This window comes from Homarus americanus, unplaced genomic scaffold (assembly GCF_018991925.1).
Source record: "Homarus americanus isolate GMGI-L3 unplaced genomic scaffold, GMGI_Hamer_2.0 scaffold33468, whole genome shotgun sequence".
Lineage (NCBI taxonomy): Eukaryota > Metazoa > Arthropoda > Malacostraca > Decapoda > Nephropidae > Homarus > Homarus americanus.
In genome coordinates, this window is record NW_024714177.1 from 3,719,141 (window position 1) to 3,743,980 (window position 24,840).

General features: G+C 40.8%; 1 protein-coding gene across 1 annotated transcript in view; it reads left to right on the top strand.

Moving 5' to 3' along the window:
- Positions 1-1,440: 1,440 nt before the first annotated feature.
- LOC121877110 (twitchin-like) overlaps positions 1,441-24,840 on the top strand; it is a 144,835-nt gene continuing 121,435 nt past the window's right edge. Inside the window, exons 1-14 of the mRNA XM_042382741.1 lie at positions 1,441-2,123; positions 8,701-8,863; positions 9,595-9,736; positions 15,774-15,933; positions 16,886-17,098; positions 17,379-17,508; positions 17,904-18,075; positions 18,252-18,343; positions 18,738-18,872; positions 21,678-21,989; positions 22,833-22,923; positions 23,186-23,346; positions 23,754-23,897; positions 24,491-24,505. Coding sequence (XP_042238675.1) covers positions 1,456-2,123; positions 8,701-8,863; positions 9,595-9,736; positions 15,774-15,933; positions 16,886-17,098; positions 17,379-17,508; positions 17,904-18,075; positions 18,252-18,343; positions 18,738-18,872; positions 21,678-21,989; positions 22,833-22,923; positions 23,186-23,346; positions 23,754-23,897; positions 24,491-24,505 — 2,598 coding nt within the window. The 5' untranslated portion in view covers positions 1,441-1,455. The remainder of the gene's footprint in view (positions 2,124-8,700; positions 8,864-9,594; positions 9,737-15,773; positions 15,934-16,885; positions 17,099-17,378; positions 17,509-17,903; positions 18,076-18,251; positions 18,344-18,737; positions 18,873-21,677; positions 21,990-22,832; positions 22,924-23,185; positions 23,347-23,753; positions 23,898-24,490; positions 24,506-24,840) is intronic.

The window sequence follows — 24,840 nt, forward strand, 5'->3', positions numbered from 1 at the left end:
AGGTCAAGTCAAGTGAGGCTCCTACTCCAACACCTGTCTGTCTGTCTGTTTACCTCACCTGGCCTCTACCTATTATTACACAGGGACTAGACAGGACCTGACTTAGCCTGTAGTTATTGAGATAAAGGTTTATATTAAAGGTTAAAAATTATCTAAAAGTTTATTCAAAAGTATTAGAAGTTTTATAATTTTTGTTGTTGTTTTCGGTAGTTTAGTTTATGTAGTGTTTTTATTATACAGAGTTGTTGTTGATGTTGTCAGTACTATTAGAAGGAGTGATAGTAATAGTTCTGATGGTAGTAGTTTTGGTAGTAGTAGTAGCCTAGTAATAGCAGTAGTGGTAGTATCGTCATCACCACCACCATCATCATAATAATCATCACCATTGCCAGCACCATCAACATCACCTACATCATCACCGTCACCATCAAATCATAAATTAAGTGGCAAGTATGATTTGTAGGTGATGGTGATGGTGATGGTTGTAGTAATGGTTGTGATATTGATGATAGTGGTGGCAGCAGGTGGTGATGGTGGGTGTAGATGAGTCAGCGTGGCCAGGGAGGTGAGTGAGGGAGGGCAGGTCTTCCTTCATAACTATGTGCCAAAACTAAAGATAACTTCCCCTCGGTGGGTCACATCTCCGTTCCTCCTCCTCCTCGCTATTGACGTCGGCCGGCGCCCAATCCCACTGACTATTGTTGGAACTATTTCACAGGAAGCATTAAAAAGGCCGCTTGGTGTCTCTGGCTCTCCTCGTCACCTGCTGGGGGTGGTAATTATGATTTTCAAGCAGCGCGTGTGATGGGGGGGAGAGGGGGGGAGGTGTGCTGTCTTTTACTACTTGGGGGCGCTCCCTGTAGCCTGACCTTGATGTGCGCCAATTATAGCCTCGAGCCATTGCGTAACTATAGACACCTGTAACTCATCGATTCATCAGCTGAAGATTATAGAATGTTACTGAGCTATTGACTTGCCATCTGCCGTCGTGTTGCTCATTGATCAAGGAGAACCTTAGACGGGGCTCTCAGAGGCGGGAGAAAAAAGTGATAATGGATGATAGCCTCTGTGTGTGTATGTGTGTGACAGGTTCTCAGTGATGACAGACACTCAGCTGTCGTCTCGCCCGCCTCCCGCCTCCTGCTGGGGTGGCGAGGAGGAGCGGATGGTGTTATAATTGTGGTATTTATAGGCGGTTTATCGCAGCCGCTGCTGATCTTGGCATGAGCGAGGCCTCCTGTGTATACATATGATCACACCTAGCAAGTTACTCACAGGTAGACCATATGCGTTGCATCACTCGTCTTCCTCCCCCTCCCCCTCCCCCTCCACTGGCCACTCTGGAACCTCAGGCCGCACCTCTTCCTCAGTCAAACCTCAATCCGCTGAGGGGCACCACCCCTTACCGACTCTCTCTCCGTCAACCCTCGACCTCGATACGAACCTTACGACAAGATGTCTTCACGGGAGAGGACAAGTTCGAAGCAGTGGTCGCACACCCGAGCTGGCGACACTGATGGTTTATCTCGAAGCTCGAGGAAAACTTCATCGAGTTTGGAAAGTTCGACGTATAAAAAAGACGCGAAACTGTCAGTTAGTTCACTCTCACAACACGATAGCCTTCTGTCCGACAGGAGGAGCTCGTCCTCTAAGTTTGACAGTTCTTATGGGAAGGCGGACAGCTCCTCTTCCAAGTTTGATAGTTCTTATGAAAGACGGGACAGTGTTTCATCTAAGTTCGATAGCTCGTACGGGAAGCAAGACAGTGCTTTTTCAAAGTATGACACATCTCGCGCGAAAAGAGACAGTTTCTCCTCTGTGTTCGACAGTTCTCGTGGAAATCAAGACAGTTCAGCATCAAAATTTGAAAGTTCTTATGGTAAAAGGGGCAGTACCTCGTCCTACAAGCACGACAGTTCTTATGACATAAAGGACGACATCAGTTCGTCCAGATTCGACAGCTCGAAGCAGCAGAATAGCGCTTATTCCAAACTCGACAGATCTGCTAAGGAATATGATCGCTTATTCGACGACGATGAATCGACTGAGTTGCGGAGTTCTATCAGGAGGAAGGAGGGAAGGTACTCAGCCTACGACGACTCCTCGACCACCTCAGACGAAGGGTAAGACTGACAATGCTCAAGTACGATGGTAGACGCGGGTGAATGTCCTCAAGGGGTCGTGATTTCGTACTCGGGAGAGGTGTACTCGTCATACTCAACGTGTGAGAAAGTCGTACATAAAGGGTTCACAGCATCGTACCTTACAGGCTTAACTGTCAGACTTCAGAGTTGAAATATCGTCTCAAAAAAGATTAAGATATCGTATATAGATTAAGGTATCGTACGTGAAGGATTAGGGTATCGTAATATATTGATGTAAACGTATTGTATTTTCAGGGTTACGACACTACCTCAGAGTTTTAGGTTTCTTATTGTATAGTTGAAGTACTTGAGACACTTTACAGTACTTTAAAGATGAGTTATGTCATACTTAAGAAAATGAAGTAATTTTATAGAAGATTATAAAGGCGTAATAAAGATGCGATATTTTCCCTTCAAAGTGGTACAAGGGGTGGCATGGGGTGGGTGGTAGAAAGGGTGGGTGGCACGGGGTGGGTGGTACTAAGGGTGGTACAAGGAGTGGGTGGCACAGAGGGTGGCCCAGGTTGTGAGTGTTACAGAGGGTGGTACAGTGGGTGGCACAGAAAGGAAAGTGGGTAGCACAGAGGGTGACACAAAGGGTGGGTGGTACAGAGGGGACACAGAGTAGTTAGCACAGAAGGTGGGTGGCACAGAAAATATTACCTTATAGATGAAGATGAAAAGAAATTACTTGTTAGTTAAAATCACCACAAGAGAGGCTAAAGGGTTCACTACACACACACACACACACACACACACACACACACACACACACACACACACACAGCCTTTATATCTGAATTTAAATTAAGCCATAAACTCGCCTCTCCGGATCTGACGGGTGGATGGTATTCGCGCATAGATAGATAGATAGATAGATAGATAGACAAGTTGATAGATAGATAGGTAGGCTGATAGAAGGAGGGATAGATAGATAGGCGGATAGACAGACAGATAAATTGACAGACAAATACGGACTGACGGACGGATGGATGGAAGGATGAAGAGGCTCGGCAGGTAGATAGATATAAAGTATGCATCATGAACCATACAGGTGTTCTATTGAGACCATACGTAATCATTGGCCAATTCCCGAAGACGCTCGTTAATGTGAACTATCTGGGGAGTATTTAGTTGAATAAGAATGATTTAAGGTGAATTTTTTTTTTTTTGTCAACTGGTTTTGTTAAGTGAATGAATATTATTTTGTGTTATAGTTAATGGTAGTTAAGTCGTCATATATACATACATACATACATACATACATACATACATACATACATACATACATACATAAACTTAGGTAAACAAATAAAGAATAATAGTTCCCCCCCCCGTGTATAGAGGATGGCCAAGGTGTCAAGGAATAGTCCGAGAAGACCGGACAACTTACCAACTGCACTGGCTAACCATTACCCCAGAACACGATCCACAAATCGATTAACATCCAGGTTCCCAATTACTGCTGGGTAGACAGAGGCAAATGGCGTAAAGAACCTTGCCCATAGTTTCACCCTGCACGGGGGATCAAACCCGGGTCCTCTCTCTCTCTCTCTCTCTCTCTCTCTCTCTCTCTCTCACACTAAAACAAATAACGGTACAGAATGTAATATCAGTACAGTAAAATAACACCGCACACCTTTAGCATACATGAAACACCTGTAATTAACCTGGACACGGCAAAAGATAAACAGTACAAGTATAAAATATTTATTGCCTTACATATTGTTGATGATGAATCGTTCGTTGCAGAGTCGCGTCCCTTAGTCGTGTGATATATATAGCGAGGTATGTGGGGGGGTGGGGGGGGGGCGTGATGATTGGGTGTGTGTGTGTGTGTCAGGGAAAAATTAACAAACACACACACACGCACACATTCTTCCTCACTCCCACACACACACACACTCTCCTCCACACGTCCCACACTCCCCCGCACGCAACCAACATTTCCACACAACACCCACACACTCTTTCTTATTCCCACACACACACACTACCTACACTACCCACAACTCTCCCATATACCATCCACACACTCCCACAATACCCACGCACTACTAACGCTCCTACAAGCTACCCCCTACACTTCCACACACTACCCACATCCCACCCACACTCTTCCACACACTACCCACATCCCACCCACATTCTTCCACACACTACCCACACCCCACCCACACCCCACCCACACTCTTCCACACACCCACACACTACCTTGACACTCCCAGTTCCACATAGTTCAGCGATGACTAAATTTAACACAATCTGTATGTGTGTGTTTAATGTTGGGGCGTTTCAGATCACCTCAGTAGGACATTAGCTATATGCAGACTGACGGTGTGGGTGGTGGTGGTAGGGATGGTGGTGGTAGGGGTGGTGGTAGGGTAGTGGTAGGGTGGTAGGGAGGTGGTAGGGATGGTGGTGGGGATGGTGGTAGGGGTGGTGGTGGTAGGGGTGGTGGTGGTGGTAGGGGTGGTGGTGGTGGTGATGGTGAGTGTGGGCGTGGTGTTGGTGAGTGTGGGCGTGGTAGTGGGTGAAGATAGTGGTGAGAATAATTGTTGTGGTGTTAATAACTCGGTGTGGTGGTTGTGAGTAATTGTGTTGTTATCATCCTGTCCACCTAATGAATGTCAGGTGTCAGGTGTCAGGTGGGAGGTGTGACACTCCCACCCTATGGACGTCTTTACTCACTGAAAGAATTGTTCCTCTCTCTCTCTCTCTCTCTCTCTCTCTCTCTCTCTCTCTCTCTCTCTCTCTCTCTCTCTCTCTCTCTCTCTCTCTCACTCTCTCTCTCACTAAGTAGGATATATCAAAGTGCGAAATGCGAAGAGAGAAATAAGATAAAGGAGGAAAAACAGATAAAATGTGGAAGAAGGAAAAGAAAATGGAGGAACAGGTGCTTACTGGGAGGGGGGACTCCTATATATACTTCCTCGGGAGATTTACGTGGGTCAATCTTCCTTTAAGTGGTGACAAGAGAGTGATAATCCTCTTCCGGCTTTAAGTGAGACTCTCCCATATTATAAGGAAGAGAATGACGCCTCTGTTGACATGATTTATTGTTACCCTAGAAGTGTTGGGATGATCGGTGAGTCGATGAGTGTCTGTCTGTCTGTCTGTCTGTGTCTGTCTGTCTGTCTGTCTGTCTATGTCTGTCTGTCTGTCTGTCTGTCTGTCTGTCTGTGTCTGTCTGTCTGTCTGTCTGTCTGTCTACCCGGGCTTGATGGTTGACGGGTGGCAGTGGGCGGTACAGGTGGAAGTAGTGTGTGTTAGTGGTGGAAGTGGCAGTGGTGATAATAAGAAGGTACTGTGTAGTGATGGTAAGAATGTGGTGACAAAGTGGTGTGTCGGTAAGTGCCACGATATTTGGCACTCTGGGGCTGGCACTAGTGTAACTCGAGCGTCTGTGGTACTCTCTCTCTCTCTCTCTCTCTCTCTCTCTCTCTCTCTCTCTCTCTTACCTGGCCCACCGGGGACACACCTGGCCCTGGAGGAGGTGGAGGTGAGGGGGTACATGGGGGGGGGGACATGGTGTGGGAGGGACATGGTGTGGGAGGGACATGGTGTGGGAGGGACGTGTTTGGAGGGATGGGGAGGTAAGGGAAGTGAGGAAAGTGAGACGACGCCAATTGTCCTCACGTCGGAATTCAGAGCCTTACCACACTCTTACCTGGGCGGTATCCAATTACCTCTTGGCTCGTCCGGAATTACCAACGTTGAAGCAAATTAATTCCTTAACTTAAAAAAACAAAAACAAAAGACTCGATACTACTTAACTACAGGGGAGAATTTTTCACGTTGTTTAGGTTGAAGAAAATAATGAATTATTTTCCCAAGTGTTGAGGGAAAGTTTTAAAGAAAGTGATCCTAGAAAGTCGACCCCTGGGAGGTTTATTTTCACTGTTTTCAGCTATAATAAGGTACACGACTATATAGGCTCAATGGGCAAGAAAGCAAACACAGAGAGAGAGAGAGAGAGAGAGAGAGAGAGAGAGAGAGAGAGAAAAGGAAGGAAGGAAGGAAGGAAGGAATTACTCTCCTCCACACTACACCTGACACCTCCTCCTTAAGAAATAAACACGTCCCATAAATTACAATAACGAACGAAGTATTTTGATAGATACACTATTTATAAACGTTGTCATGGTGATATTGTTTACATAAATATATACAGAGGGAAAACCAAAGATACTAGAGGCTGTACAAGTGACTGTCAGCCACTTGTAAATGACCACAACTTCAATTGACTGGGAACTTTTAGAGTGGGATTATCTTTGTCAGTCAACTTTCCACCTATTTAAGTAATGGTGTTGAAATTGCACTGAGACTGTAACTTAACTGCTTCCTTTCCGTTATCCCTAGTTAAGAGTTAAATACCATCGGTCTGTTTGAGAATTCGGACTGTGATTCTCTTGACATTGAAGGAAAAGAGAGAGAGAAAGAAAGAAATTAAAGCTATTTCCTCACTATTTCCGGGAAGGTGTAGCCAATCTTGTGCAGGCAGGGAGGGTGTACCTAGGGTCGTCTTGGTTTACACTATCAAGTAACAGAGTGCCAGTGCCAACCTGCAGATAGTAGACGTTAGTTGGCACTGTAATGAAATAGCTCTTAACTTACCTATCACAACAATTTAACAATACACAAGAAATTGGTTATTAGTTACGGTAATTGACGCTAACAATGCCTAGTTTAGAATATCCACCAGTTAGACGAGGAAAGAGAACGATCTTTCAATATTTATGACTTAAACCTAATAGTAAAAATGGTTTAATATTTTGTTCCATAGTGGTTTAATATTTTGTTCCATTGTGGTTTAATATTTTGTTCCATAGTGGTTTAATATTTTGTTCCATTGTGGTTTAATTATTACTCGTCAGTTATTTTTTCTGTGATATTTCATGAAGTTCTGAATGTAAACGGAATTTTGGGTTAATGAATAGGGTTTGACCTAAGATCACACCTGTTTGACCTAAGATCACACCTGTTTGACCTAAGATCACACCTGTTTGACCTAAGATCACACCTGTTTGTCCTAGGATCACACCTGTTCGTCCTAAGATCACACCTGTTCGTCCTAAGATCACACCTGTTTGTCCTAGGATCACACCTGTTCGTCCTAAGATCACACCTGTTCGTCCTAAGATCACACCTGTTTGACCTAGGATCACACCTGTTCGTCCTAAGATCACACCTGTTCGTCCTAAGATCACACCTGTTTGTCCTAGGATCACACGATTATTAAACTAGAGTCTCAGTGAGATTTTTTCTACTTCTGTAACTACTTTCTCTTTACTTTCCCTTGACTTTCTTTATTTCACCTTAACTTTATTTTTTACTTACCTTGTCTTCTCTACTTTCCTTCATCTACTTACCCTTGACTTTCTCTACTTTCTCTTAACTTTCACTACTTACCCTTGACTTTCTCTACTTTCTCTCTTCTCTCCACTTTCTTGAACTGACACCAACTCCCACACGGTACTTTCTAAAACAGGTCTTTAAACTTTCACTTTATCAATGTCCTTCCTAAAGACACCAAACTTTTTTTACCCTCTACTTTCTCTAATAGAAATCAAGTGTTGGTTAGACTTTAAAAATATTATGAGAAAATCTCTCTCTCTCTCTCTCTCTCTCTCTCTCCAGGGGTTAGACTTGGGAATGCATATTTGTGCTGTTAATTTTGTCCAATTTTTTTTTTTAAATCTGAAGTTCTTGAATTGTGGATTTTCGTATATCCCCAGGTTACTTCTGGTCCCAATTTCACCCCATTGCCAATTTTTCACATGATCGTCACCCCCATTATCACCCTATTTTCATTTTATCATCGTCCTATTTAAATACCATCACCCAATTCTATTTCCATCGTCATCATATTTTACCCTATTTACCCTCTTTCGCCCTTGCATCACCCTATACTATAATCACCCTATTTCATCTCATTGTCATCCTATTTCAGTCTATCATCACCCTATTTCATCTCATCGTCATCCTATTTCAGTCTATCATCACCCTATTTGACCACTATTACTACCCTATTTAACCCTTATAACTATCCCATTATACCTCTATTTTAAACCCATTTCACCCATTTTTAATCGCATCTCACTCTATGTTACACCAATTTCACTCCATTTTACTTAATTTCCCACCATTTTACCTATTTTTAATCAGTTTGCACCCCATTTCAACACAATTTCATCAATTTTAATCACATCTCACCCTATTTCACCCCATTTCAAACCAATTCCACCCATTTTCACCCCATTTCAAACCAATTCCACCCATTTTCACCCCATTTCAAACCAATTCCACCCATTTTCACCCCATTTCAAACCAATTTCACCCATTTTCACTCCATTTCACACCAATTCCACCCATTTTCACCCCATTTCAAACCAATTCCACCCATTTTCACCCCATTTCACACCAATTCCACCCATCTTCACCCCATTTCAAACCAATTCCACCCATTTTCACCCCATTTCAAACCAATTCATCCTAAAAAAAATATTTAATGACCTTATTTACTTATCTGTCACTTCTCTCTCTCCCTCACCAGACAAATTGATGGAATTGCCCCGACATTTGCTCAGAAGCCGGTCATTAAGCAGGAGGAAGGTGGTAAACACATCAAGTTTGAATGCCGTATCCAGTCTGATCCTAAACCTGCTATTACTTGGTTCCGTGATGGACTTAAGGTGCAAGAGTCCTCACGGTGCAAGGTAAGGATTGGTGGTGGTGGTGGTGGTGGTGGTGTGGTGTGGTATTGTCTTTTTCGTTGCGGTGGTGGTTGTGGTGGTGGTGGTGGTGGTAGTGGTTACGGTGGTGGTTGTGGTGGTTGTGGTGGTGGTGGTTGTGTTGTTTTTTTCATTGTTGGGTTTTTGTTTTGTAGTTTATTTTATTTGTTTTGTTGTTTTATTGTTTATTTATCTGTTGTTGTTGTTGCTGTACAGTCCAGTCCAGTCCAGTGTTGATATAAGAGTCTTATACCACATACTTAAAAAGAGTCCTAATATATATATATATAGTCTTAAGAGTCCTTTACATAACTATAACGTCGAGTCAGTAATGTGCAGTAAAGTATCGCGGAAAGTCAGTAGGGTTGTTGGTTCGTGGTGTGAAGTAGAGTTAGTTTAGGAGGAAAGTTAGTAGAGTAGATGTTTAGTGCAGGAGAGTTAAGTAGACTTTGTAAGTGTGAGATGTAAGAGAAAGAGACGAGAGAAAGAGATAAAGGAGGAGAGAGAGAGAGGGAGAGAGGGAGAGAGAGGGAGGATGACCCGAATCTTCATACTTAGACGTCCTCAACCTGTTGGTCTCGTTGGTCAAGTCGTTGTTGTTTTTATTTGTATGTTGCTGTTGATGTTAGTGTTTATTGTTGTTGCTGTTGTTGGTAATGTTGTCGTTGTTGGTGATGATGACGCAGCCACAAGTAACCAGACCTTTCCCCTTGCAGGTAATGATCGAGAAGGATGAGAAGTCGTACTTCGTGACGATGGCACTGACCAACGTGACGGTGGAGGACGCCGGGAAGTACAAGGTTACGGCCAAGAACGAACTTGGAGAGAGCAATGCCACTATTAGCCTTAACTTCGACAGTGAGTATATTCTTGAGTAACATCCTCGCCGTCAGCGCCTCCTTCCTCCTCCTTCGGACAGCTTCTACCAAGAGCCACATTTTTTTAACGTCTTCTCTGGTCGATCTGCTTTTGTTTTCGCGCCATAAAAAGAGCGTTGTTATAGATAGAGGGCGGGCGAGTTAGTTCCCCTGATGTAACCTTACTGGGCAGGTTATACACGGGTGATGGAGAACGCCAGGCGTACGTGATTGCTCTCGCCGGAGTAATTTTTATGGTGCGAGTCAGAATCTTACGTAACCCCAACGTATGATTGTAAAACGATCAGAGAATTCTATTAAAAAAAGTCGTCGGTAAGGCTCATTGTCCCCAGCAGTCAAGAGGACAATGGGCTTTATGGCTCTAGTTGCCTCAGAGTCACATATGCTGTTAAGTTCTTTTAGTTAATATTTTCTTTATTATTTCAGAGCGTTGGACTCGAACACATAGACCTACAGGGATATTACTGACCTACAAACAGTGGTAGTGACCTATTTTGGCAGTTATATGACTGGAAGTAATTACTGTTGACTCCAGAGAACGAAACATAATGACCCCTTAAAATTCGGATGATAACGGAGGCATACCAAGTTAACAGAATGATATAAAACAAATATACAAGACTCTTAAGAATGATCATTGACAAAAATGCAACAAAAACTGACCCAGAATAAAGAATATTGACCTAAACGAACAAACACTGACAGAGAAGCACGAATTCTGACCTAAATGAATAAATGTTGACGAATACAAAAACTAATAATCGATGTTGACAGAAAAGAAGAGGGACATGACGCCCACTCACATAAAAGGGACGAGCCTTAACTTAAACGAGAACCTTGCTGATTTAAATGAACTAATCATTTACCTCACATGAGTGCATATCAATCTAAAAGCACGCCTGCTTGCCTAGTAGACGAACCTTGACTATAATAACCAAATGAACAACTTTAGAGCAAAATGCAGAAGAACGTGATGCTACCTACCCGAGTATGTGTTGCCCCTTAAAATACCAACTTCCGCTTTTCTTTCAGTATGTTATATAAACCTTCAGAAAGAGATGGTAATAAGTCTATAATAAAACTAGACCGACAAAAGAAAATTGGTGATAATAATACTCTAAATATACTACATAAAATAATTATGTTAAATACAAAGAAAATTAATTTGTAAATAAACATGAGACTTGGTAATTGAAGATTTACTCTTGAAGAATAATTCCTAAATTCGCAGGATGAAATGTAAATCTAAAACAACGTTGGTGCGAGGAATTGTCTTGAGGAACTCCACTTATCACTCGCCGCTCGCTCTCTTGACTTAGCCTTAACACAATTCATCGTCATCTGCAACTTTACGAAATACAATAACCACTATTGCTTCAGATACGGGAATTTTCCTGGGATTTGTAGTATAATGCAGTTACTGAATAGTGTTTCAAATAAGTATATTTTTATCTCACTGTCCAGAATCAGATGGAGTTGTTTACATTTGATCTGCCAGTCACAACACACAGCGTACCCGGACACGCTGTATGATGTACTAATCTAAGAGACGATAGGCTAAGAAAGTGTTATAATTAATCTATCCTTTAAATTACTTAAACATCGTCAAAACTATAAATAAAGACCAGACGTTGGAAGAATATAAACTTACTACAAATGTATATTAAGTGCTCATATCATTGACTGTACAGTTGTGATTATTTCCACTTAATACTGGAGTCCGAGGAAAGAAAGATACTATGTTTTGGCAGACAGATCACATCAGTGGTGGACAAGAATATGACTTTTCGTAACTGAGTGGCTGTTCACGAGGACTCAGGGGTTATAAATACCTCATAAAATAAAGACGTAGAAATTGACGATATATCTTTTGTCATCGGAGAAGCGAAGCCGTACAGCAGTGTCCTCCAGGAGAAAAGACGCCTTTGTTTTTAAGTCAATCGGTCTACGTCCTTCAGGATTTAATGTCGGAATAAACATCAGATTTTTTTGTTTCATTAAATCACTGTAAATCCTCCAAAATGAACCTACAATGAGAACAAAGGTCAGAGGATATATAATCGCTAACAATGGATACATCTCAGCTTCACCTCAAAGTCCGCGAAAGTTCTGACTGAAGAAACCAAACATCTTGTGTGTACTAGAATGATCTGTCTTCCCTGGTGGCGTGGAACTTCCCTTTTTACTGTCCCTGTTCCCTCTTCACCACCCTCAGAAATCTAGTCTCTTAATCTATACTTAGAAAAAAAATCCTAAATGTATCGTATAGAATAGAAATATAGAAATAGCTTTAAAAGACAGACAACCTCACTTTGAGAAATAGTTCCCCTTCCCCGTCTTCACTTTTTCTAGTCGTGTGAGCATAAGACAGTCTAGTGCATTGTTATGGTCTGGTAATTTTTCTTTGGCATATGATAAAAGAATAAAATGTTATAATATTCTTGGCCTTGATAACTTAAAGCACTTATCGAAAAAAGATCAACACTTATACAGTATGTTAAGTTTGAAGCCATTAGACCAAGTTATTATGATCACAAGACTGGAAGAATTTTATCCGTAAAAGATGTTAGTAACTGCATTTGAGAATCGATTCATCTGGGATTAGAAAAAACACGTTTGGGGTTTTAATACCTCTTCAACGTGGGTTCGAATCCTAGTAAGAATGTTTAATTGTTCTCAAAAACAAGTCTTGGCAATTATTAACATCTTATGTATTGAAGTTGTACATTGAACCCATAGAGCAGTAAGAATCAGTTAAGCCAAACATTGATATTAATCTTATTTAATACTTAACGAGGGTTTTTACTCACTTTAAATGTACTTTGAAACAGTATATAAAAGAAAATCTACTCTAAACTATATAAGAAAACTATAAAAAATAAACTGATGGTAAAGTTAATATATATATATATTTTTATGACCGTTTAATACAGACCAAACTAGGATAAGATGTCAGTTTAAACTTAATTCATTCATATCAACAAAGAGTTTGGCTTAAAAAACTAGTTTAAAGTGTCTAGGATTATTATTTTATGTTTAGTGTCGTGATTCTGTCCTGTCCTTGTCGATGTGAAAGTTGTGTCTGTTCACTTAGACAAAAAACGTGTTCCTATGTTTGTGTGTTCGGATAGAAAATTGATTAGATGAGCGTCCGAATGTTTCAAGAAATGAGATGAGATGAGATGAGATTTCAGATGTCCGGAAAAGTGTTCGAATGTTTTAGTTAAGAAATTGAATGTTCAGATAGAAGATCATACGTTCGGGAGAAGAGGAGAATAAGTTTTAGTCAACAGCGTGTGAGAGGTGTGACAGCAGTGAGTAATTCGTATGATGATAATATGGATGTGACAGTTTGGCGTGTGAGGTGCGACATTATAGTGTAGAGTAAAAGAGGGTGTATATGTTTGTATGACAATAGGACGTGTGTAAGGTGTGACAGTTGTGAATCCTTCGTCTATTCTCCCTGTGTTACATATCCAATCATAAACTAACGCACGTCTTTAAAAATCAAACCAAAACTAACGCACGTAATTCTTTTTAACCTATGACAATAACGTTACTAAAAAACAAAATAAAATCTCATTGACCTTATATTAACAACGGAGTTATCCCTCTTAAGTATTAAAAAAAAATACGCTCGTCTGACACCATAATGCACCCTCAACAATAACGTCTTGTAAAAGTGTTGATACTAATATATGGAAAAAGTATACCACAAGAGTATACTTTACACTGACCAACTGACAGACAAGTATACTGGAGATATGTTGGACTGCCAGACTTATACTTGTTCTTGTAATTACTATTATTGTTATTACTATTATTATTGCTGCTGCTGCTGCTCTTGTTATGATTATATGATTTCTTTTATTTCTTTCATTTATCTGTGTCTATTTACGTTATATTGACTTTTTCTTAGTATTTATTAGTTGTTCTTTTTGCTCAATACAATTTCCAATTTCATTTTGCTTTTTAGAACACATGAGATTTGCATATTCTTAGTATTTCCAGAAGTTGTTATGGCACCATTATACCCCGCCCCTTTATTGATTTATATATATATATGAACATATTCAGATATATAGAGAAGTAATGTATATAATTAATTTATATATATATATATATATATATATATATATATATATATATATATATATATATATATATATATATATATATATATATATATATATATATATATATATATATATATATATATATATATATGCTTTAGTGAATTAGTTTATTGTCCACTCATCTGTCACCAACTACATCCACTACACTTATGTTTATACAAATTAATATTGTCTTATTCATAAGTTTTCACCATATAACGAAGCCTATTCACATCAGAAATAAATTACACTTAAGGTGAATTTTCCAATGAAAAGAAATTTAAAAATTCACCCAAATACTACCAGACATAATCGCATATCACACTAGGATAGATACGATGCGATAACTAATGCATTCCTAGACGATACTGACAGAGGGCTTCAAGAACTTATTTTGCGTCTGTAGTTATAATAATTCATCTCGACTCGTACATGAAGCGTTGAAGAAAAATTACAGAAATAACGTAAATACTGTTAACATTGTATATAAAAAACACATAAAATGTAGATAATTATCGTGTGTTTTAGCGATGCATAAAAGATAGTGTAGGTTTATGAGCTGATATTGTTAAAACGAAACCTTTATCAAGTTAATTTTTGAATATTGTGGACGTAAAAAAATATTAAACAATTACCTATTTATATCTTTACAATTAAGTAATTCAACAATATCTGTTTAATAATATATATTTACACATTTTAATTGTTTACAAATAAAAACAAATCGAAATTCTTTAAATTAGTTTGACGAAGATCATATTATAAAAACAAAATAGAGGAGACAATGTGTAGAAGACTAACCTGACACTCCTGCGCAGCTCACGACTCGAGGTCATCTGGAGTTGGAATTACACAGTCCGAATGTGACGTCTCTGAGTGGGGCTGCTCTTTCTCAGAACGGCAAACAATTCGACATGTTTGTGTAAATATTGTCTCTGATATTAACATTTTAAAGGCCTATAGTGTTCTGCAAACTTCCGTAGAGTGTCTAAAGTTTGGTGCAGACTACCATTACACGATTAATTTTCACGAAATGACGCAAAATCGGTAGACAAAGGTAAAGTTAGGTTAGGTCAGGTCAGGTCAAGTCAGTTTTTTTATGCTGTACCCACCAATTTCCTTCGCTCTTTGTGTGATTACAATTGTACTTTCTTTAGTGAAATCGAAAAGTCAAAACAACTCAAAATACAGAAATTTGCGATGAAACGCTATAAAGTATTCTAATTTTGTTTGTTTTGTTTCCTTATATACAAATCAGTATACTTTACAGTTCACAAAACTCCACAAAACAAAAATATTTAGACATAGATCAACACCAAACAGCTCCCCAAGACTCATTGATTTAGTGGCATCACATTAGGAGTGACGCCAGCACTTAGGCTCTCGGCTGCCGGGTGGACCTGAAGTGTCCCGCCAGCTTCATTGCCCATCTCTAGATAATCTTCTTTCTTCTTATTATTACTATTATTATTTTCTTTATTTATTTTTTTTGCATATGTACTAAATCCAGAAAGGCTCTCGATAGCTCTTCTGGTTAATACGTAACATCTGACTCAGCTGAGGCTTAACATCTTCATAACTCGCCCCATTTATCATCATCTTTCTCTTCCTTATTCTCCTTCCCGCCCTTTACTTGTACCCTCTATCTTTCCTCCTTCATCTTCTTTATTCTCCTTCCCGTCTTTTTCAGTCCCTCAACTTCCTCCTACCTATCCCTGTTCTTACCTTCTATGTGTCTCCCTTCTTTCTCTCTCGTCCTCCTTCTATCTTCCAACTCACCTCCTCTTTCTCCCTCCCTTCTCTTCTTCTCTTTATCACATCACGCACCACCACCACGCCGTGTACCTCCTCCGTCGTGGCTCGTCTAACACTGGGTTTCCTTCCCCGTGTGGCCGTCGTCAGGTTCCTTTATGATGCTCACAGCCGACGAGGCGCCGTTGCCGTCTAAGGATGGTGTCAGACCCACCTTCACCGAGAGGCCCAGCATCAAGCAGAGCGAGGATGGCTCCAGCGTCATCTTCAGCTGCCGTTGCGTGGGTAACCCCCAGCCCACCTTCGTGTGGTGAGTCCTCGTCTTCAAGAGTCCAGCCTTGGCTCACTGGTTTGACTTTGAGAGTTCTAGCTCTTATATTTTGTTATTATTGATGGAATGGTGTAATTACTTTGTTACGGGTTTAGTAGACTATCTCCACCAACCTCTTCACTCCGGGGCCGCCACTTTTAATATTTCATTTGGTTAACACCAGATGGTTTTATTCATCTCAGAGGCGGCCCTGCACACAAGGGGTTAAGGTCCTTGGTTGTTGAAGCGCAGTACAGTAATGACATTATAATATCAACTTAGTATTGATTTTGATGATATAACACTAACGTACGGTGTAGACTCGTTCATGCCTGAGTGCACCAACTTTCTGACTGTCCACTCTATCAGCTTATAATTTTTTTTGTCTTAACGGACGACATTTAAGGAGTCACTAGGCTGATGACAGTGTTTTTTCTACTGACATAACACAAACACTGAGCAGTCCTCACCATGGCATTGCTCTGCTACGCTTCACAAAGTAAAAATATTGATGATAATAACTATTACTAAGAGTTATCTGGCAATAAGTTGTTACTGTATAGTGTGTCATTGTTATCACTCATCAGCGTCAGGCATCATTACCAACCCACACCATTTAGAACTGACCCTGAACTTGGAATAAATTGATCATAAGGTTTTTGGAGAATATTGGTCTAACTTGTCCCAGATGTGTAAACGGTTTTACCTTACATGTTCAAAGTATAGTTAATTATAAACATCACCAAGATCATGTTACGAACTTGATCAATTATTTCAAATGATATTAATATGAAGAATCCTGACGTACAGTAAGTTATTCCTACAAGTCAAACGAGATCATGTTAAGCTCTAAAGTGTAACATATGACAGTTTAACCTAACTCTAATTTGACACTTTCTGATAATGTCTTTTACGTATGGACGACTTGACACTAAGAGGTTGTGTGTTACAGGGAGTTCAAGGGGAAGAAGCTGAGTCAAGGCGCGCGACACAAGATGATGGTAGAACCTGACGGCAAGATCTACTACCTGATCAAAATGGAGATCAGTAGGGTGTCCAGCGCTGACGAGGGCGAGTACAAGGCCTTCGCCAACAACAAGCTGGGTGAGGGAGTCGCCACCATCAACCTACACTTCGAGGGAAAGACAGCTTCAGACAAGCCAAAGTAAGTTGACGAGGAATCAGCTGCGACAAACAGTAGACGGACAGTAGTGAACCACATCACTGAGGGTAAACTTTGTTATCTCACCAAATAATAATATTCTTCCCACTAAGTATTGTTATGATGTCCTGTTCACTGTTTTTTCTAAAGACTAAATGATTAATAATATTCTCAGCAACAGTGATTACTTAACTATACAACCATTCATATATTTTCAAGTGTTTTATCCACAATGTTTAAGTCAATTTCTGTGTTGTCGTAAACATGGCCCTTCTCCCCTCAGGATCCCTGATGGTAAGGCCCCAAGATTCCCCAAGAAGCCAGTGATCCGCCAGGAGGGCGATAAGCTGGTGATGGAGTGTGTACTGGAGGCCAACCCCGAGCCTGAGGTCACCTGGTTCAAGGGTACTGAGGTGAGGTGCTTCAGGGTTCTCTCTCACCTTCCTTGATTTGTTCTGTACATTTTCTTCATCATCAGTCAATCAATATTTAGTCCTTGTAGTGTTCCACCCTGTACCGTTTACATTTATTTCCCTTCGTAATATTCACCATGATATCAGGTTCATGAACTAAATAATGTCACATTATTTCTACAGATAAATGTTTAGCTTGAGGACACGTTGGGGGAGGAGCTGGTATATAGAGTAGCGTGAAGGACAGAGGTGGAGCTTCTATTAAAGAGTTAACATGGCATTACTGTTTACTACTATTATATTAGCATCTCTAAAGTCACATAATTTCCTACTTTCGATGAAAATATTCTGTATATTTCCTGTGAGCTGACCAGTGTGTGTGTATGTGTCTCCAGATGGTGCAGGAACAAGGTCGCGTGTCCATGTACAAGAAGATCTGCGGGAAGGACCAATATATTGTGTCGGTAACCATCATGAAACCTGAAGAATCGGACGGAGGACAGTGGCGGTGCAACGCCTTCAATCCCTTCGGCGACTCCAACGCCAACATCGCCCTTAACTTCGAGAGTAAGTCCTGCCTGCCTGTGTTCCCACTAGGTCTTCAGAGGTTGTTACATGACCTTCTTACACTTGTTATTGTTAGAGGATGTATGAAGCCCTGAACTATATCGTTGTAAGATTCTTCATATCATTTGGTTATGCTGTATAAGAGTAAAGACTCAACAATGTTTTATTTCTTTCAGAGGGCAAAGCCATTCCAGAGGGTTTCGCACCCACCTTCCTCGACAAGCCCTCCATCATCCCCAACGAGTCTGGCACGATGATTACCATGAAGGTGAGTGGCACTGTGGAGATGGAAGACAATTTACATATTTCTCTGAGTTCAGTTACTGAGCTAAAATGTCTTTCTATTTATGAACAGTATTATCTGGCAATAAGTGTTCAGAATAAGGCAACACTCGTCATTGGTTATATATGACTGATATAATGATATAAAGTCACTCACTGATTGCCTACAGTAGTAGAAATATATACTCATTGTTTCTATAAACAGTTACAAACTTACCTGACACGGGACTTATTGAAGTATTCCTGCCCTTGGCATTGTTAGAGGTATTTGTGTTCACTGTTGGAGCGTTTACACACCTGTCTGCCACAGTCACACACACCTGTCTGTCACAGCCGCACACTTAATAAACTTAAAGTGACAGTAAGTATCGCTCCCACAGGTACGGTGCAAGGCCAAGCCACAGCCCACGGTGGAGTGGTTCAAGGACGGCAAGAAGCTGGAGGCCGCCAAGCGTCTCGTTATCAAAGAACATAAAGTCACCTCCGAGATGTTCGAGTATTCGTGTATTGTTAAGGTAAGGAGAGACACGGTGATGGTGCTGAGTGACCCTTAACTGAGCGGCTAGGTCGGTCTCTGACTGGCGAAATTAGCTGTTCCTGAGTATATAGTCTGATTGGTTCCTGAGTATATAGTCTGATTGGTTCCTGAGTATATAGTCTGATTGGTTCCTGAGTATATGAGTGATTAAGCCTTTGTAGTCAAGTTGGCTGGTCTCTTATGGGGCCAGGCTGACTGGAGTCACTTGTACTACTTGTTGCAGGTTGAACATTGATGTGTGGTGGACGATACTGAGTACATGAGATACTGACCACAAACAAACGTGTGTTTGGTCATGTTTGGAGTAGTTTGGCTGCATGTTGAGTATATCCCACATAAAGAATTATGTTATTCGACTTTTAAACCTAAACAGAGGCGTCTAAACTACAGGTCTAAACTCTATACACCGTCAGTTATATATCATCATAAACCTGGGACAATACAACTCTTATTTGTTTTAAGTCAGAGAGAATTATTACTGTTTACTCTCCAACACCGAACACTGACGACGTCTAGAATTTGGACCATATAAATTCTAAGAAACAACCTTAAGTACTGTTGTAGTGTGAAGGTCATGATGTTACTTATATTAGTCAGTAGGAGAGGCTCAAATATTGTAATATAAATGAACCACAAAACCCAACGAGTGTCCCTTCTGCATATAAACCCCCATCTCTGCTTTTATAAATGTACCTTATTACTTCTCATTCACTTAGGGTCACTTGAATCACCACGATATTAAAAATCACTTCTAAAATAACTCTCAACAACATGTCGACTTCGGGTTATCTTGAAAAGGGAGTTGAGGGCTAATTAAGTGGGGGGTGTATCTGATCAACTGATGTGACGTCATTGCTAAACTGGTGTGACGTCATTACTAAGCGAGTGTGACGTCATTGCTAAGCTGATGTGACGTCATTACTAAGCGAGTGTGACGTCATTGCTAAGCTGATGTGACGTCATTTCAGAAGATCAACTCCCTACTGAGTCTGAATCCACTTTTCTTGATGCTCTTAATGACACAATAAATACAGGTTACGACACATTGCTCCACCCTCCCCCTCATCCACCCTCACCCATCATCAACCCATCTCAATGTTTACACTCCCATCTTGCATAGTTGAGTAGTAACAATTGTCTTCCTAAGGTGGTAGAATATCAAGTCCCTGGTTACCGCCAACTTGACGAGGCAGTGACTACGAGCCTAATATTCTGCCAACTCTTTGAAGTGAATTAATTTTACCCGACCTACTGTTGATATCTTTATCTTATTCTTGTTATAGTTTTTCTTTTTCTTTTTTCTATATTTCTATGTTCTCTTTTCTCCTCTCTCCTCTCTTTTCTCTCGTTTCTTCTCTCTCTTTCTTCTCTTCCCCCCATCAACAAGAACCACTAAGAAAACGATACACAACTTGTCTCTTTACGTTACACCTGTCCCGTCCCAGGTACCAGGGTAATGACTCTCGGCTCAAGGTGAGAGAAGTAGTGAAGGTCTCTCAGTCTCGATCTCTCAGTCTCTCAGTCGCTGTCTCTCAGTCTCGACTACTGGGTGTCACGGTAGAGCCATCAACTGTAACACCACCTAATGTAAACACAGATGACATAACACCAAAGTACAAAATACGTAATATGATTCAGGGATTTAATACAACTTTAGATTTTAAACTTAAAAAAGAAACTACCAAAAAAAAAAATAATAATAATTTATCTTGAGCCAAAGTTGCAAAGTTTCTTCAGTTTTCTTTAATTATTTATTTCTAAAGTAAATGTGGGGTGAAATTATTTAGATAAATATCACGTAAACATTAACCAGAAATTCCATCGACACTTCATGTTAAGGGAATAAAGTTAAAACCTTCACGTGGGTGGGTGGGTTGTGTGGATAGGTGGTATGGGTGTTGGTAGATGGTGTGGGTAGATGGTGTGGGTAGGTGGTGTGGGTGAGTCTCCTAATCACCTGATGGGACGAGAAGAAACAAACTGTGTATTTTTTTCTTTGTGATCCTGACCAGGGACGCGACAACTCTCAGGAACTTGTACATGATATTTACTCTTCCACCTTATAATAGGACGAGAGAATGTCTTTACCTTTGATAGTTTCTTGGTACAGTTTTAGTGGTATTTTTGTCGTCATTCTTGTTTATTTCTTTAAACAAGTAAGGTAAGGGTGTTCTCTCATCTACAGGGGAAATATTAAGTACAAGTGTGTGAGGGTAAGAGTAGAGTGTCTTGTAGTATGAGCTTGAGACATAAACGACCCTTCCCTGTCTTGCTGATGGGAATGGCTTCTTCCTTGCCTCACCCCTCATAACAGACAATAAGACTGTATAACTTTCAGATTATTGTGCTGAATGAGAAGGTACCATCGTGTGTGAGTGTGTTTGTGTGTGTTTGTGGCGTCTTCAAGAGCTCCACCTCATCTGAATTCCCATGACTGAAACGGTTTTCCATCCTTGAGTTTGCCGCATTATAGCTCAGAGTCGGGCTGATCATTATTAGGCCTGGGAGAGGAGGGAGAGACTTTTTCCCTCTACCTCTTTTGTTTAAATATTAAGGATTTTAAGACATTTCAGTGTATTTTGTGAGGGTTTTGCCTGTTTTTAATCAAGGGGGAATTAAAGCCTTAGTCTACGAGGTCACACTTTAAGTCTCCCCAACTTCTCCCTCCAGCCTCTTAGTCCGACTCTGTTTTCCCCTCATTCGGTCCCTCTTGCATCTACCCTCCCCGGCTCTCTCACCTGTGCCTGCCGGTTCCCCTGGGCTGACGGTGTTGCTGACTCAGGATCCGTGTGGTGCTGATGCCGGCAAGTACAAGTGCGTGGCAATGAACCAATTCGGCGAGGCCACAGCCAACGTGAACCTCAACATCGAGTCGGACCCGGAGCCGACAGGCCAGGCGCCGGTGTTCGTGGAGAAGCCCACCATCAAGTTCGAGGAGAAGGCTGGGCGGGTGCTGATGGAGGCTCTGGTGCGCGCCGACCCAAAGCCCACCTCTCGCTGGACCAAGGACGGCAAGGAGCTCGACGTGACCAGAGTGACTGCGACCGTCATCCACGAGAAGGACGACTTGTACCGCATCCGCATGGAGTTGCGGGTAACACCAGCAGGCCTCTTCGTCCCTCACTACTGCAGCCACTACCTCTGTGTTTGCTTGGCTGCCCTCAAAGGCGGCTCTTGTTGCTGCCTTGCCCTCTCCTGCTTATCTTAGATCTGCTTCTTATTTTTCACCTAACTTATGATTTCATCATTCTTATCTTATTTTTCAGCAACAGTATACTCACGCTACACTAATACCACAACACAAGGTGTGCTCGGGAAAAAGAAATTCTCGAGCAGTTGGACAGTGAACGCGGCTTACTGACCGCTCGTGCGTTCCTTCCAACGAACCTTACCGAGAGATTTCCATTTTCCGAGTCTAGCCAGACTGACTGAAGTGCAAGACGACTGGTCTAGCATAGCCAACTAAAACATGTCACTAAGACAGTCAATTCTACAGCAGTGTCATAATGTCTCCTAGTCACCCATACTATAGTCACTCTAGAACTATAGTTTGCTAACCCACATTAACACTCCAAATATATAAAACAATGATACTCTCTTTCCAGATGATACTTTATCTTAACCACAAAACTATGAGAAAATATACGAATATACTATAAATACTCTTATAGATTATATCAAATACCTCAGTTGAAGTCATGAACCATACAGTCCACTCCACTAGACTCAAGCTTTCAAAGGGTCCATACCAAAGCAAACTTACCACAATGGAGACATCTGAATACATGTCTAATCTACGCTTAGTTCCCTGGATTCTTTTTCTTTTCATTTTTTTTCTGACTGAGACTTTTATTTCCCGCGGCTTACACTCAGTGGCCGAGGGTAGCTGTAACCCATTGCTGCACCTGGATACACTGACGCTTCTTTATCGTTGCAGAAACCACAACCTACTGACGGTGGTGTGTACAAGTGTAACATCAAGAACGAATTTGGGGAGCTTAATGCTAACCTGAACCTGAACATCGAAGGTAAGACGAAGATATGGACGTATTTGTTAGCTGATACCAGGATCCCCAAACTACCAGTTAATACCGGGCTTGAGTGGTGGACAATTTTTAACGATAAATAATAATACAACCAAACAAAAGCCCTGTAAACATGTATCTGCCAACCAAGATAATTTCAATCTACAGTCTACAGGTTATAACTTCATTATCCAATTGAAATCATTATACTTCCCTTGAATGATTTACTCCCATGTGTTAATCCTAATCTGTTTTTTTTTTGTAGTGGCGCCCACGATCAAGAGGCCGCCTAAGATCGTGTCAATATTCAAGAGGAAGGTGGTGATAGAGTGCGTGGTTATGTCCACTTCTAAGCCAGCCTGCAACTGGTTCAAGGACAGCACCAAAGTCCGACTCGACACACGTCACTGCGTCAACATCAATGAGGTGAGAGGAGCGGGAGTGGTAAACTAAGGCCAGAGTAGAGGAAGTCACTCGGGTACACACAGGTCAGAAAAGGAAACCCCGAAGGTAGAACAAGAATAATGATGAACAGCGTCACTAAAATACACTGTACTTTAAATCCAGTTTCCTCACAAGCTATTTATAAACTTATTACCTACAGTAGTACAAAATGTCTCTGATCTTCAATATTTTTTTTTCTTCAGATCCCTTTAAATGTTAACGTCTTTAATAATAAGAATAAGAATAATTATCCAACAAAATCATTGCACATTATAAATTATCACCAACCTAACACCTCAAGGCCTGATTCTTTGAGCCACATTTTAAAGAGCTAGAAAAATTCGGTTGTCAGGACGCTGCTGGTGTACTAATAAGATTACCTTCTACAGGAGGGAGAGGGTAAATACGTGGTTCAGATGGAGATGCTGAAGACCGAGAAGATTGACTGTGGTGCCTACAAGCTGGTGGCCAAGAACGAGAAGGGTGAGACGAGTTCCCAAGCTGTAATGCTCACCGAGGTCATGTTGGAGGAGGTCAGTACCAGGGCGTGGGTGGGCGTTTACTCTACCTCAACAACTAAGATCTTTAAGCTAGGTCACATCATAGGCTATATACGAACCAACAGAAATTAAGACTCTGGTTAGGTTAGATAAGTTTGGTTATTTTAGATTAGATAGAATAGATTGGGTTAGGTTAGGTTAGGTTAGGTTATAAATGTCAGTCGTCACACAGTATCGAGAGGGGGGTGGGGGAGGGGGCAGGAGTGACTGAATGTACTACAATCTACAAAACTAATTATCTGCATTATACTACAGAATCTTTTAGACTCATTATATCAAGTAAATACATTATATCATCATATGAGTCAGAATACAGAAATAAATCACCAAAACTTTCAATTGGTGGCTTAAGGCAGTTACTCTTAATCAATTTATTTTGTGTCCTATAAGTTGCTATACCTGGATTAATTTATTATATTCATGTATGTTATATAACTTTTTTTTTTAATTCTATACAAACTGATATTATAAAAGAGTGTGAGGAAGAGCCAGTGATTTGAGGTAATAAGTAAAACACAATAATTCTTTTTCTCTCTCTCTCTCTCATTTCTTCATCGACGAAACAGAAGGAAGAGAAAAAGGTAAGCTATATCCACCTCCTCAATTATTCTGTTTAAATTGACTCATAAAATCATTGAGAAATTGTTAAGTCTGTCAACCTTTATAGCCACCATCCCATGTTACTAGATGAGTGTGTGTTTATATTCCGTCCCTTGAGTTCATAGACTTTAGGATACTGTGCTGGTAATACGACTCAATCCTCTTAGTTATGGGGAAGTTCAACCAGTCAAAGATGTGATCCAACCCTTTTTGTTTTGTTTGATCCCAAGTTCCCCATGTTCACTCAAATAGTTTGTGATTTAAACAGCAATATAATATAAATAAACCTTGCATGTTTATAAATTGTATCTGTCTT